The sequence below is a fragment of the Hyla sarda genome, chromosome 9 (genome assembly GCF_029499605.1).
Source record: "Hyla sarda isolate aHylSar1 chromosome 9, aHylSar1.hap1, whole genome shotgun sequence".
Lineage (NCBI taxonomy): Eukaryota > Metazoa > Chordata > Amphibia > Anura > Hylidae > Hyla > Hyla sarda.
The window spans coordinates 171,956,227-171,971,127 of NC_079197.1; the positions used below are offsets into that span (position 1 = coordinate 171,956,227).

At 45.6% G+C, this 14,901-nt stretch overlaps 1 protein-coding gene across 12 annotated transcripts in view; it reads left to right on the forward strand.

The window, feature by feature from the left end:
* Window positions 1-1,294, forward strand: part of PHF1 (PHD finger protein 1) — a 42,670-nt gene extending 41,376 nt beyond the window's left edge. For all 12 annotated transcript variants that reach the window (XM_056540364.1, XM_056540365.1, XM_056540363.1 and 9 more), the window contains one exon: window positions 611-1,294. In XM_056540364.1, the coding sequence (XP_056396339.1) occupies window positions 611-845 (235 nt within the window). In that variant the 3' untranslated portion in view covers window positions 846-1,294. The remainder of the gene's footprint in view (window positions 1-610) is intronic.
* The last annotated feature ends 13,607 nt before the right edge of the window (window positions 1,295-14,901 follow it).

The window sequence follows — 14,901 nt, forward strand, 5'->3', positions numbered from 1 at the left end:
CCGGAGACTCGTGACGTCACGGCCATGCCTCCTCAATGCAGGTCTATGGAAGGGGGGCGTGACAGCCATCACGCCCCCTCCCATAGACTTGCATTGATGGGGCGTGGCCATGACGTCATGAGCGGGGCGCGGCTGTGACATCATGAGTCTCTGGCGATGCACCCTATTAAACGGATGCCGGGCGCAGCAAGGAGGTCAGGTGGTCCCCAGCGGCGGGACCCCTGTGATCAGACATGCTATCCCCTATCCTTTGGATAGGGGATAAGATGTCTAGGGGCGGAGTACCCCTAGGGGTTTTCTGGGCTGAAACAATTGATTGTCTTTCCTCAGGATAGGCCATCAATTGCTGATCAGCGGGATGCCAGTCCTGTGGTATCCCATGCTACACAGTGAATGGGTCCAGAAGCAGCGTGTGCCTTCATTGTGTAGTGGCAGTGCCACGTTATTGCAGCACAACCCCCATCCACTTCAGTGCACATCGTCTGTCCCCATTCTGGACATAAAGCTGGACCAGATCTGGACCAAGTTATGACTTACGGCTTTTTTGTAAAGGTTATGGATTTTTGTTGTTTTATGGAGTAGAGATGACATGGTTCTCTTTCTATTTCAGTGAGGCGTCTCCAGCAGTCTCAGAGGTGCCGCCACCTCCTCCTGAGGCGAAGGAGACATCGACGCCTGTTCCAGATCCTTCCTCTCCTCCCGCATCTCAATCCTCATCCTCCTCTGATGGCTGTGAGTGGTCGGGGTCACCGCCAGAGCAGGGCATGAAGGTGCTTGCCCGGAGAATCACTGCAGAAGGGGCGACTGAATATTTAGTTGAAAGGGCAGAAGGTGAGATCTTCTGATGGCTGGGTGTGATGGAAATCCGCAAAGATCACGCGCTCTGCTCTACCATGTGCTACCTGCGAAGATCCCATGATCTTGGCTTATTGTACATACAGTTCTCCAAGGCTATTCCTGAACTCTCTGTACACGCGTGTACATAGCGCTGCTTGTGATTCTCGTCCTGTCACGTGTTTATACAGTGTCAGCTCACGGAGGCTGCATCACATTACACATGGACAGATCGATGACATGAAGGAAATCTGAGCTTTTTTATTTTTGTTTTTCTTTCCTTTTTGTATCTTCTAATTTACAATGTGGGATCGAAGGTCCGATGTTCTGTCCGTTCTAGGCTCCGGTTTACGATGGTGTCTGTTTGTTGAATAATTGCACAGGTTCTTGTCTATTAGAATCTTCATGAAAAAAAAAACACATCCATGTCTGTCCAGGAATTATTAAAAAAGTGACAGAAGTTCTCCTGGTCTGGTATGATGGATTACAGGGACACACAGATCACACGTGGTCACCTATAGGAGGAGGTGGATCCATACTGTCACCTTTTTGTATTGCTGGTTTGCTTATAGTGGGAAACCTTTATTTAAAAAAATAAAAATATATATATATATGAAATCAGCAGCTTATCAATAGCTCAAATTTATTAAAGGGGTACTCCGCCCCTAGACTTGTTGTCCCCTATCCAAAGAATAGGGGATAAGATGTCTGATTGCGGGGGTCCCGCAGCTGGGACCCCAGCGATCTCTGTGCAGCACCCGGCGTTCGTTTAAAACTCTGGGTGCGGGAGGCGGGAGTTGTGATTTCACAGCCACGCCCCTCATGATGTCATGTCACGCCCCCTCAATGCAAGTATATGGGAGGGGGCGTGGCCCATAGACTTGCATTGAGGGGGCATGACCATGACATCACGACCCCCACCGCCTGCTCCAAGTGTTCGGAACAAAATGTTCCAAACGTTGGGGCAGCTGAGTACCCCTTTATGGTCTATTCACGCGTACAGTATTCTGCGCAGACTTGATGCAAAGGATTTTGTGTTGCAGATTTCAATGTAAACTGACTGAACACAGCTTGAAACTCGTGCATCAAATATGCGAAGAATACTGTACGTGTGAATAGACCCTTAAACTCTCTGGTAGGCCCTTGGCAACCAATCGCAGCTTAGCTTTCATATCTTAAAGCATCACTCTGCTCATGCTCATTTAGCAGGATATGTTAAAATTTTAAGGCACCTTTGTAGCCCAAGATCAAGATACAGCTGTGCCAGAGGTCCCATGTAAGTCTATAGGACTTTAGGAAAATCCATACCTTGATTGCTGTGGTCTAGGGCTATGAGGTTGCTGGAAAATGAATGCAGATATCCTGCCGCCAAGGGTGATTGCAGTTATGCTTTAACAATGTCTGGTAAGGTGACATGCCAATTTAAAAAAAAATGTTTTACAGTTATAACTTTAATGTAAAATTACGCATCACATGTGAATCCACCCTAAGTCCATGTTCACACGGCCGAAAATGTGCGGAATGTCCGCCAGAAAATATGTGAGGATATTCCGCTCATTTACTTGATGGGGCGGCACTAGGACTACTCGGAAATGTGCCATCTCCATAGACTGCAATGCATTTCCAAGCAAAATTTGTAAAAATATTTAACAGGTTCAATTTTTCTGCGGATGCTCAAATCAGGATGTTTTTGCCACAGAAATTCCTGTGTGCACAGTGCAGCAGAATCCCATTGAAATCAAAGGAATTTTCAAGCCGAATATCCCAGCAGAATTCCACTCAGAAATTCCACTGTATTATCGGCCAATATTAACGACTCTCTAAGTTATCGGTATCAGCAATTACCTTGCCGATAATGCGGGCGCTTTAAATCTATGAACTGCAGCGGCTTTTGTGGGGCCAGAGACCGCCGCCCGCTTATCTCCCCCTGCCTATTCTGAGTCCAACCACCGCTGCTGCCCGATTGCGTCCCCCATCCTCTGGCCAGAGATCGCCACCGCCGCTGCCCCATTGCCTCCCCCATCCCCAGTTTTATAATTACCTGTACTGGGGGTCTGCGCTACTTCTGGCTCCTGCGCTGTTGCTGTGCGCTGCGCAATGACGAGTGAAGTCCTCAACGCAACATCACCGTCAGTGGCCCTGCGCACAGTGACAGCTCAGGACTCCGCCGGAGCCAGAAGTAGCGCGGACCCCGGTAACAGGTAATTATAAAACCGGGGATGGGGGAGGCAATGGGGCAGCGGCAGTGGTTGGACTCAGGACAGGCAGGGGGAGAGAAACGGGTGGCAGCGGCGGCGGCGGTCTCTGGCCCCGCAAAAGCCACTGCAGTTCCATGATTTAAAGCACCTGCATTAAATCATTGATCTGCAGCGGCTTCTGCGGGGCCAGAAACAGTTTATAAGGGTATACCCGCACACACACACACGCACCCTCATTTTACCAAGGATATTTGGGGGGGAGGGGGGGAGGAATTAAAATGCACAGAATATCTGTATAAGTTATCGGCTATCGGCCTGAAAGTTCACAGGTCATCGGTATCTGCTCTAAAAAAATCAATATCGGTCGAACCCTAAACATAAGGCTATGCTTACACGGTGGAATTTTTGTGCTTCCGCTCAGATTCCTTTCTGCCAAGCTGGCAGCAGAATGTGCGTGGAATTTGTGCTGAATTGATGCAGAATTTCTTTTGCTCAAGACAGAGTCCCATTGACTTTAATAGTGGCATGGAATAATGGATGCAAGATACCCTTTGGAGAAGGCGCTGCTGGTTTCCGATGTAGATGAGAATGACCAGACCAGGGAAGATTTGTAAACCAAAGCTGGACCGATTTTATTGAAAATAAAGCAGTAACAAACAAAACGCGTTTCGGGGGACAGCGTCTCCTTCTTCAGATCAGTGATCTGAAGAAGAGGGCGCTGTCAAGTTTCCTGGTCAAGTTTTGATAAATCTCCCCAATGTCTCCAACTTCCATTTAAAATGCCAAAATATGAAAAACCTGACATAAAACACAAATGAAATGAATAAGACCTGTTAACGATCAAAAACAGTTTGAAATGCGTTGGAGTTTAATTTGCATATTGTCACATTGTTCTACATATTTTTCGTACCATGTTCTAATTTTTTTTTACATATTATTATTTTTTATCTCTAAATGGAAACTACAGACGTTGGGGGCCATTTACAAAGAGTGTTGTAAATTTTTAACTGTTTTAGATCACAAAAGTTGCGCTGATAGTTGCGGACGTGCACCAAATTTATAAAAATAAAACCTTCAGATAATGGCGCAAAAAAAAAAATGAGCCCTCCTATATCCCCATGTACGGAAAAATAAAAAAAGTTATAGGGGTCAGAATAGGACAATTTTAAACATTAAAATTTTCGTACAAAAAGTTATAATTTTTTTTTATAACAATTAAAACAAAATCAAACCTATATAAATTGGGTATCATTTTAGTTGTAAAAGATGTGATTTTTTTACTGAAAAGTGCACTGCGTAGAATCGGAGGCTCCGTTTTTTTTTTTTTTTTCAATTTTGCCCACAAATATTTTTTTTCTGGTTTTGCTGTAAATTTGGTGGTGACATGATTGACAGTATTACAAAGTAAAATTGGTGGCACAAAAAACAAGCCCTCATATGGGTCTGTAGGTGGAAAATTGAAAGCATTAGGATTTTTAGAAGGAGAGAAGGAAACAACGGAAGTGCAAAAATGAAAATTGTTCCGTCCTTAAGAGGTTAAACGGGTAACTTTGTGGGTGGGTGTTTGAACATTTTGTGGGTGGCGGGGGTTGTGACATCCTGGCCACGCCCCTCAATGCAAGTCTATTGGAGGGGCGTGGCAGCCGCCACGCCCCTCCCATAGACTTGTATTGAGGGGGTGTGGCGTGACGTCATGACCCTCGCCGCCCGCTCCAAGAGTTCTAAACGAACGTCGGGGGCTGCACAGAGATTGCTGAGGTTCCAGCTGCGGGACCCCTGCGATTAGACATCTTATCCCCTATCCTTTGGTTAGGGGATAAGATGTCTAGAGTACTCCTTTAAAGGGGTTATCCAGGAAAAAACTTTTTTTTTTTCTTTCTATATATCAACTGGCTCCAGAAAGTTAAATAGACTTGTAAATTTTACTTCTATTAAAAAATCTTAATCCTTTCAGTACTTATGAGCTGCTGAAGTTGAGTTGTTCTTTTCAGTCTAAGTGCTCTCTGATGACACCTGTCTCGGGAACTGTCCAGAGTAGAAGCAAATCCCCATAGCAAACCTCTTCTACTCTGTGCAGTTCCCGAGACAAGCAGAGATGTCAGCAGAGAGCACTGTTGTCAGACAGAAAAGAACAACTCAACTTCAGCAGCTGATAATTAATGGAAGGATTAAGATTTATTAATAGAAGTAACTTACAAATCTGTTTAAGTTACTAAAGCCAGTTGAGATAGAGATATAGATAGATAGATAATATTTATATATCTCTCTATATCTCAAGTTTTTTCCTGAAATACCCCTTTTAAGTTTCTAGGTCTTTTATACATAAATGGAGTCTTCTCAGGAGGAAAAAAAGTGTTCTGTTATTCCTCACCCCTGTCCCCAGACACTGCTTGTCATGACAATCACTGCTGCAGGCGGTGGGCCGCTGCCGCTGACATGTCATTAGTCAGGCTAGTAAGCCGGGGAGAGTCAGGGGACCCAGCAGGGTGAGCAATCCTACAGGTAAGTGTATGGAAAATGTCAATGTTCGACAGCAAGAAAAGCAGGCTTTAGCCCAAAAACCCAATGTCGGGTAATATAGTCCAACAAGGGTGCTACTGAAGTGTAGTCTGTATACAGCAAAACCACTAAGAAAAAGTTCTACACCAATGACCAGTGCACTCCCAATTATGCAAAAATGCACAAATCTTTATTTCACAACATAATCAGAACATACATTAGACGTAGGAAAAGGACTTAGTTAGGAGTCTTAGTTAATAGTAAATTTAGCTGTAGTGACCAGTGTCGGGCAGCTGCTGCCAAGGCAAATAAAATCATGGGGGGCATCAATAGGGGCCTAGATGCCCACGACAAGGAAATAATTCTACCGCTGTACAAATCACTAGTCAGACCATACATAGAATACTGTGTACAATACTGGTCAGACCACACATGGAATACTGTGTACAGTACTAGTCAGACCACACATAGAATACTGTGTACAGTACTGGTCAGACCACACATGGAATACTGTGTACCGTACTGGTCAGACCACACATGGAATACTGTGTACAGTACTCGTCAGACCACACATGGAATACCGTGTACAGTACTGGTCAGACCACACATGGAATACCGTGTACAGTACTGGTCAGACCACACATGGAATACTGTGTACAGTACTGGTCAGACCACACATGGAATACTGTGTACAGTACTGGTCAGACCACACATGGAATACTGTGTACAGTACTGGTCAGACCACACCTGGAATACTGTGTACAGTACTGGTCAGACCACACATGGAATACTGTGTACAGTACTGGTCAGACCACACATGGAATACTGTGCACAGTACTGGTCAGACCACACATGGAATACTGTGCACAGTTCTGGTCAGACCACACAAGGAATGCTGTGTACAGTACTGATCAGACCACACATGGAATGCTGTGTACAGTACTGATCAGACCACACATGGAATACTGTGTACAGTACTGGTCAGACCACACATGGAATACTGTGTACAGTACTGGTCAGACCACACATGGAATACTGTGTACAGTACTGGTCAGACCACACAGGGAATACTGTGTACAGTACTGGTCAGACCACACAGGGAATACTGTGTACAGTACTGGTCAGACCACACAGGGAATACCGTGTACAGTACTGGTCAGACCACACAGGGAATACCGTGTACAGTACTGGTCAGACCACACAGGGAATACCGTGTACAGTACTGGTCAGACCACACATGGAATACCGTTTACAGTACTGGTCAGACCACACATGGAATACCGTTTACAGTACTGGTCAGACCACACATGGAATACCGTGTACAGTACTGGTCAGACCACACATGGAATACCGTGCACAGTACTGGTCAGACCACACATGGAATACCGTGTACAGTACTGGTCAGACCACACATGGAATACCGTGTACAGTACTGGTCAGACCACACATGGAATACCGTGTACAGTACTGGTCAGACCACACATGGAATACTGTGTACAGTACTGGTCAGACCACACATGGAATACTGTGTACAGTACTGGTTAGACCACACATGGAATACTGTGTACAGTACTGGTCAGACCACACATGGAATACTGTGTACAGTACTGGTCAGACCACACCTGGAATACTGTGTACAGTACTGGTCAGACCTCACCTGGAATACTGTGTGCAGTACTGGTCAGACCGCACAGAGAATACTGTGTGCAGTACTGGTCAGACCGCACATGGAATACTGTGCGCAGTACTGGTCAGACCGCACATGGAATACTGTGCACAGTACTGGTCAGACCACACATGGAATACTGTGTACAGTACTGGTCAGACCACACATGGAATACTGTGTACAGTACTGGTCAGACCACACATGGAATACTGTGTACAGTACTGGTCAGACCACACCTGGAATACTGTGTACAGTACTGGTCAGACCACACAGAGAATACTGTGTACAGTACTGGTCAGACCACACAAGGAATACTGTGTACAGTACTGGTCAGACCACACATGGAATACTGTGTACAGTACTGGTCAGACCACACATGGAATACTGTGTACAGTACTGGTCAGACCACACATGGAATACTGTGTACAGTACTGGTCAGACCACACATGGAATACTGTGTACAGTACTGGTCAGACCACACATAGAATACTGTGTACAATACTGGTCAGACCACACATAGAATACTGTGTACAGTACTGGTCAGACCACACCTGGAATACTGTGTACAGTACTGGTCAGACCATACATGGAATACTGTGTACAGTACTGGTCAGACCACACATAGAATACTGTGTACAGTACTGGTCAGACCACACATAGAATACAGTGTACAGTACTGGGTACCAGTGTACAAGAAAGATATAGTGGAGCTGGAGAGGGTTCAAAGACGGGCAACCAGGGTAATACGGGGAATGGGAGGACTACAGTACCCAGAAAGATTATCAGAATTAGGGTTATTTCGTTTATAAAAAAGAAGGCTTAGGGGAGACCTAATAACTATATATAAATATATCAGGGGACAGTACAGAGATCTCTCCATGATCTATTTATACCCAGGACTGTATCTATAACAAGGGGGCATCCTCTATGTCTAGAGGAAAGAAGGTTTCTACACCAGCAAAGATGGGGGTTCTTTACTGTAAGAGCAGTGAGACTGTGGAGAATCCGGAGGAGGTGGTCATGATGAACTCGGTAATAGAGTTCAAAAAGGGGCTGGATGCATTTTTGGAGAATAATAACATTACTGGTTATAGATACTAGATTTATAGGGACAGAACATTGATCCAGGGATTTATTCTGATGCCATATATGGAGTCGGGAAGGAATTTTTATGTCTAGTACGAGTTTTTTTTTTCCTTCCTCTGGATCAACTCAGTAGGGACTCATTAGGGTTATAGATTGAACTTGATGGACTCCGGTCTTTTTTCAACCTTATGAACTATGTTACTATGTTACTTAAAAACAATTAAAACAGCTCCTAACAAGCTACCCCACCCTAGGTGCCCGTCCCTTTACCTCCAAATCACCTGGTCCTCCCAGTCACTGCTTATCAAAGGCAATATCACAATAAATGCTCATATGAATCAATCATAAACATAGTACATAGAATACGAGCATTTCCCATAGTGTAAAGAGCAACTTACAACATAAGCCCCTATAATACAATACAAGTAAAAGGAGGACCACATATATATTTACAAGATGCCAGGAGGGACGGGCATCCCAGAAAACCCACACGTTCCATCAACCTGTCGGTGACTTCCTCAGGGTGACAGGACGTGTGGGTTTTCTGGGATGCCCGTCCCTCCTGGCATCTTGTAAATATATATGTGGTCCTCCTTTTACTTGTATTGTATTATAGGGGCTTATGTTGTAAGTTGCTCTTTACACTATGGGAAATGCTCGTATTCTATGTACTATGTTTATGATTGATTCATATGAGCATTTATTGTGATATCGCCTTTGATTGATAGCAAGTGACATCTGCCCTTGATTTATGTGTCCATGAGAGGGGAAGTTGGGAGGACCAGGTGATTTGGAGGTGAAGGGACGGGCACCTAGGGTGGGGTGGAGAAGCTTGTTAGGAGATTTTTTTAATTGTTTTTAAAGGTGGAAAACTTTTTATATTTTAAATCAACTGGTGCCAGAAAGTTAAACAGATTTGTAAATTACTTCTATTAAAAAAATGTAATCCTTCCAGTACTTATAAGCTGCTGAATACTACAGAGGAAATTATTCTCTTTTTGGAACACAGAGCTCTCTGCTGACATCATGACCACAGTGCTCTCTGCTGACATCTCTGTCCATTTTAGGAACTGTCCAGAGCAGCATATGTTTGCTATGGAGATTTTCTCCTACTCTGGACAGTTCTTAAAATGGACAGAGGTGTCAGCAGAGAGCACTGTGCTAGTGATGTCAGCAAAGAACTCTGTGTTCCAAAAAGAAAATAATTTCCTCTGTAGTATTCAGCAGCTAATAAGTACTGGAAGGATTAAGATTTTTTAATAGAAGTAATTTACAAATCTGTTTAACTTTCTGGCACCAGTTGATTAAAAAAAATAAATAAATAACGTTTTCCACCCCTTTAAGTCTTATGTATGTTCTATTTATCCATCAAGCAGAGTAAAGAGAAAAGTCTGGCCCTGCTAGTAGGTATAAACCTTAGCAGCATTCAGCACGTGTGTCAGTCTCAATGTAATCGTGGAGGTGCTCTTATCCCAAGACTGAAAGGCTTCAACAAACTCAAACACTGTAAGAGTGCGTTCCCACCTGGTTTATATGCAGCGTATTTCACGCTGCGCAAAATTTGCGTCAGGAGCAGGAAATACGCTGGGTATTCCTCACTCACTATACACACAGGGCTTTCTGGCGGCAGCTCTATGTGTGTAGTGAGTTTTGGAGGCGGAGCCGCCCGTCACGGTCACGCTGGCACACGGCCCCGCCTCTAAAACTCACTGCACGCATAGGGCTGCCCCCAGAAAGCCCTGTGTGTATAGTGAGCGGGTAATATGCAACGTATTTCCCGCTGCTACCGCAAATTACGCTGCGTATGTGCCAGGTGGGAACGCACCCTAAAGAATAAGGATAATACACTCACTAGAGATGAGCGAACTTACAGTAAATTCGACTCGTCACGAACTTCTCGGCTCAGCAGTTGATGACTTTTACTGCATAAATTAGTTCAGCTTTCAGGTGCTCCCGTGAGCTGGAAAAGGTGGATACAGTCCTAGGAGACTCTTTCCTAGGACTGTATCCACCTTTTCCAGCCCACCGGAGCACACCGGAAAGCTGAACTAATTTATGCAGGATAAGTCAGCAACCGCCGAGCCGAGAAGTTCGTGACAAATCGAATTTACTGTAAGTTCGCTCATCTCTAGCACTCACCACCAACTTGGTCAGTAGAAAATCCAGGCTTTCAACTTGAACAAGGGTATATACATCCAGATGGACAGACACACAGGGAGCATCGGTGGACAGGTGAGGTGGGGGGCGTACACAGGGGCGGCAACAAGTTTTGCACACAACGGCGCTTCCTCTGGCCTGTATGGGCCAGAGGAAGCGCCGTTGTGCGCAAAACTTGTTGCCGCCCCTGTATACGCCCCCCGCCTCACCTGTCTACCGATGCTCCCTGTGTGTCTGTCCATACGGGCCTGAGGAAGTGCCGTTGTGCGCGAAACTTGCTGCCGCCCCTGTATACGCCCCCCGCCTCACCTGTCTACCGATGCTCCCTGTGTGTCTGTCCATACGGGCCTGAGGAAGCGCCGTTGTGCGCGAAACTTGCTGCCGCCCCTGTATACGCCCCCCGCCTCACCTGTCTACCGATGCTCCCTGTGTGTCTGTCCATACGGGCCAGAGGAAGCGCCGTTGTGCGCGAAACTTGTTGCCGCCCCCGCTCCCGTGTCCACCGATGCTTCAAGTTGAATAAAGCCTGGATTTTCTACTGATCAAGTTGGTGGTGAGTGCATTATCCTTATTCTCTACAGTGTTTGAGTATGTTCTATTTATGTGTTGAAATAAAGATTTTTGTACATTTTTGCATAATTGGGAGTGCACTGGTCATTGGTGTAGAACTTTTTCTTAATTGTTTTGCTGGAAAATGTCAATGGTCTAAATTTCAGCTGATGAAGCTTAATTTTTTTATCACGTCAAAGTCTTTCACAAGGTAAGTTCTTATGTTGCAGTTGCCGCATGCGGACAAAGCCATGCCTACATATGATGGCCAATAGGTGCACATGCTTGCCAGTAAAACGGCAGTATTGTTGACAAACTTGTTTCGCCATAGGCCACCACATGTTGGCATCATGGGGTCTTACCATAAAGGGGATTTAAAATAAAAGGGGGAGGTCAGAAATTTTAAAAAAATTAATAAAAATAAAATAAAATTGACCTGATTGGTTACTATGGGCAACTGCACCACTCTTCTTCTACACAGGCTTTGAGAAATTTTTTGTAGAATATACTTACTAACAACTGACCATCAGGTACAACAAGTGGGATGTTTGATTCTGGTTATGGCTACACCCAAGGTATGTACAGTCATGGCGGTAAATGTTGGTACCCCTGAAATTTTTCATGAAAATGAAGTATTTCTCACAGGAAAGGATTGCAGTAACACATGTTTTGCTATACACATGTTTATTCCCTTTGTGTGCATTGGAACTAAACCAAAAAAGGGAGGAAAAAAGCAAATTGGACATAATGTCACCAAACTCCAAAAATGGTCTGGACAAAATTATTGGCACCTTAACTTAATATTTGGTTGCACACCCTTTGGAAAAAATAACTGAAATCAGTGGCTTCCTATAACCATCAATAAGCTTCTTACACCTCTCAGCCGGAATGTTGACCCACTCTTCCTTTACAAACTGCTCCCGGTCTCTCTTATTGGAAGGCGCCTTTTCCCAACAGCAATTTTAAGATCTCTCCACAGGTGATCAATGGGATTTAGATCTGGACTCATTGCTGCCCCTTCAGAACTCTCCAGCACTTTGTTTCCATCCTTTTCTGGGGGCATTCTTAACGTATGTTTGGTTTCATTGTCCTGCTGGAAGACCCAAGATCTTGGACGCAAACTCAGTTTTCTGACCCAAAATCCGTTGTTAATCCTCAGATTTCATGATGCCTTGTACACATTCAAGGCACCCAGTGCCAGAGGCAGCAAAACAACCGCCAAAACATCATTGACCCTCCACCATATTTCACTGTAGGTACTGTGTTCTTTTCTTTGTAGGCCTCATTCCGTTTTCGGTAAACAGTAGAATGATGTGCTCTACCAAAAAACTCTATCTTGGTCTCATCTGTCCACAAGATGTTTTCCCAGAAGGATTTTGGCTTACTCAAGTTCATTTTGGCAAAATGTGGTCTTGTTTTTTTATGTCTCTGTGTCAGCAGTGGGGTCCTCCTGGATCTCCTGCCATAGCATTTCATTTAAATGTCGACGGATGAGCCTGCAGGACAGCTTGAATATCTTTGGAACTTGTTTGGGGCTGCTTATCCACCATCCTTTCATCAATTTTTCTCTTCCGTCCACGCCCAGGGAAATTAGCTACAGTACCATAGGTTGCAAACTGCTTGACAATGTTGTGCACTGTGGACAAAGGCAAATCTAGATCTCTGGAGATGGACTCGTAACCTTCAGATTGTTGATATTTTTCCACAATTTTGGTTCTCAAGTCCTCAGACAGTTCTCCTCTTTCTGTTGTCCATGCTTAGTGTGGCACACAGAGACACACAATGCAAAGACTAAGTGAACTTCTCTCCTTTTTATCTGCTTTCAGGTGTGATTTTTTTTTTTTTTTCCCACACCTGTTACTTGCCCCAGGTGAGTTTAAAGGAACATCACACGCTTGCAACAATCTTATTTATCCACAATTTTGAAAGGGTGCCAATAATTTTGTCCAGCCCATTTTTGGAGTTTGGTGACATTATGTCCAATTTGCTTTTTTTCCTCTTGCATTGACCCGCTGTGTGCGTATCTGCGGGTTCTTGATGCCCTCTCCCTGTGTGTCTACCTGTGTCTGCAGGTTCCTGCACTACATTCCTTCTTTCTTGGGATGTCTGCGGTTTTTTGTTCTTTGTGTGGCGGCCCTGGTACCCCACTGCTATCGTTGCCCTGCTCCAGTGTCCTGGCTTTCGCCCCCTCTGGGGTCTCCTGTTGCCCTTCTGGACAGAGTCGGGCTGCCCCTGAGGTCGGGGGGCTCTGTCCACCCACCTCTTGTCCCGTGGTCTTTCCGCAGGGGGTGTGGGGATCAGGGGGCTTGGCACGGGTCCTTACTGGCTTCTGCTTCCGAGATGATGCTGTCTTGTTGTTCCCCCCTTTTAGGTGGGATATCGGTGGGGCCCTTGGCCTTTCCGAGGGCCCTCCTCAGTGTTTCTTTCTGTCTGGGCTGTGGGCTTGCCGGCTACCTTTGCGGCCTGGCTCTCTTCTTGGTTTTGTACTGCTGCTCATGCAGCCTGGCCTCTCTCCTCTGCTGGAGGACTTTGTGCCATCTCCATGGAAGAGTTGGTTCTTCTTTCCCTTTTTTTGTCTGTGTCAATTATACGCACTGACACCTAGGTCTCCGAGCACAATCCTTCCTGCGCCCAGACCCTGGGAGTCCTAGTTGTGCTCTCCTTTGTTCCTCCCCTCCTTTCCTGTTCTGGCTGGATGTTTTTTTTTTTCGTAGGGGTGCTCGGGTCCACTCGGACCACTGGATCTATGACTTTCTGATCCTTGGCTCGGACTCTGTCCTTGGCTGCTTTGGTGTGCCTTCCTTTCAGGCAGTTTTTTCGGTTCACCCTTGGTGCTGGTTCCGATCTTGGGCATGTGTTCTGTTTCGACCCAGACTCCACCACTAGCCCAACAGGCGGGCGGTTTTCTCTCTACTGCACTCCTTCTCTTCTTCATGTTCCTTTATATAGTGATCGTCCGGTGTCTTTTCGCGGACGTCTGCTTTTCCTTACTCCTCTGGGGTTGTTCGTTTTCCAGGTGACCCTGACATATCAATTTCTCGTCTGGTCCCCCCAGAGGTCGGCCTTTTTCCTTGGGGTCCTAATCCCTCTTCCTGGTCGGGCGATCTTCTGGGAGCTCAATTTCTGGCTCTGGTCTTTCTCCGACCTGGGGGCTCGTCCACGGACCCCGTGGACTCTGGGGTTCAGTCTTGGGACTGATCCTTTCTTTCCGGTGGTTGTATTTTTCCCACCCTAGGGGACTGGTTTGGTACGTCCCATCAGTTCGGTGTCCCCCAATGAAGAGCGCCAGAGAAAAGGAGATTTTTGTACTCACCGTAAAATCTCTTTCTCGTAGCTCTCATTGGGGGACACCGCACCCACCCATTTCTTCTTCCTTTTTCCGGATTATTCTTTCCGGTTCTTGAATTGTTTCTCTGGGATTCCTTTCTAGGGTCCTTCGGACTTATTTCTTGTTGGCTTCTCCTACTGCTTTGTGACAAAACTGGTTTCCTCACTTCCAGTGGGCGGGTATATCCTGACAGGTAGGAGCCGATTTTTTTTTCCTAGTGTCAACGCCTCCTAGTGGCAAGAGCATATACCCATCAGTTCGGTGTCCACCAATGAGCGCTACGAGAAAGAGATTTTACGGTGAGTACAAAAATCTCATTTTACGGCCATGACTGTGTACATCCATATAACCATCCATCACTGCGTTCACATCTGTGTCCGGAGGTTTTCTTTTGCAGATCCCAGCATGCATGCAGCGCCAATCTTTATGCCTACATGACAGACAGCACAATGGAATCTAAAGGACCAAAGGGGTCGATTGGGCTACATTGGTATCTGTCACCACTGTATATGTGAACAGATACTTACACAGCCATTCACAATGAATGACTGCTTTGCCATTAGTACTGTTCTCAAGGGAAAGGG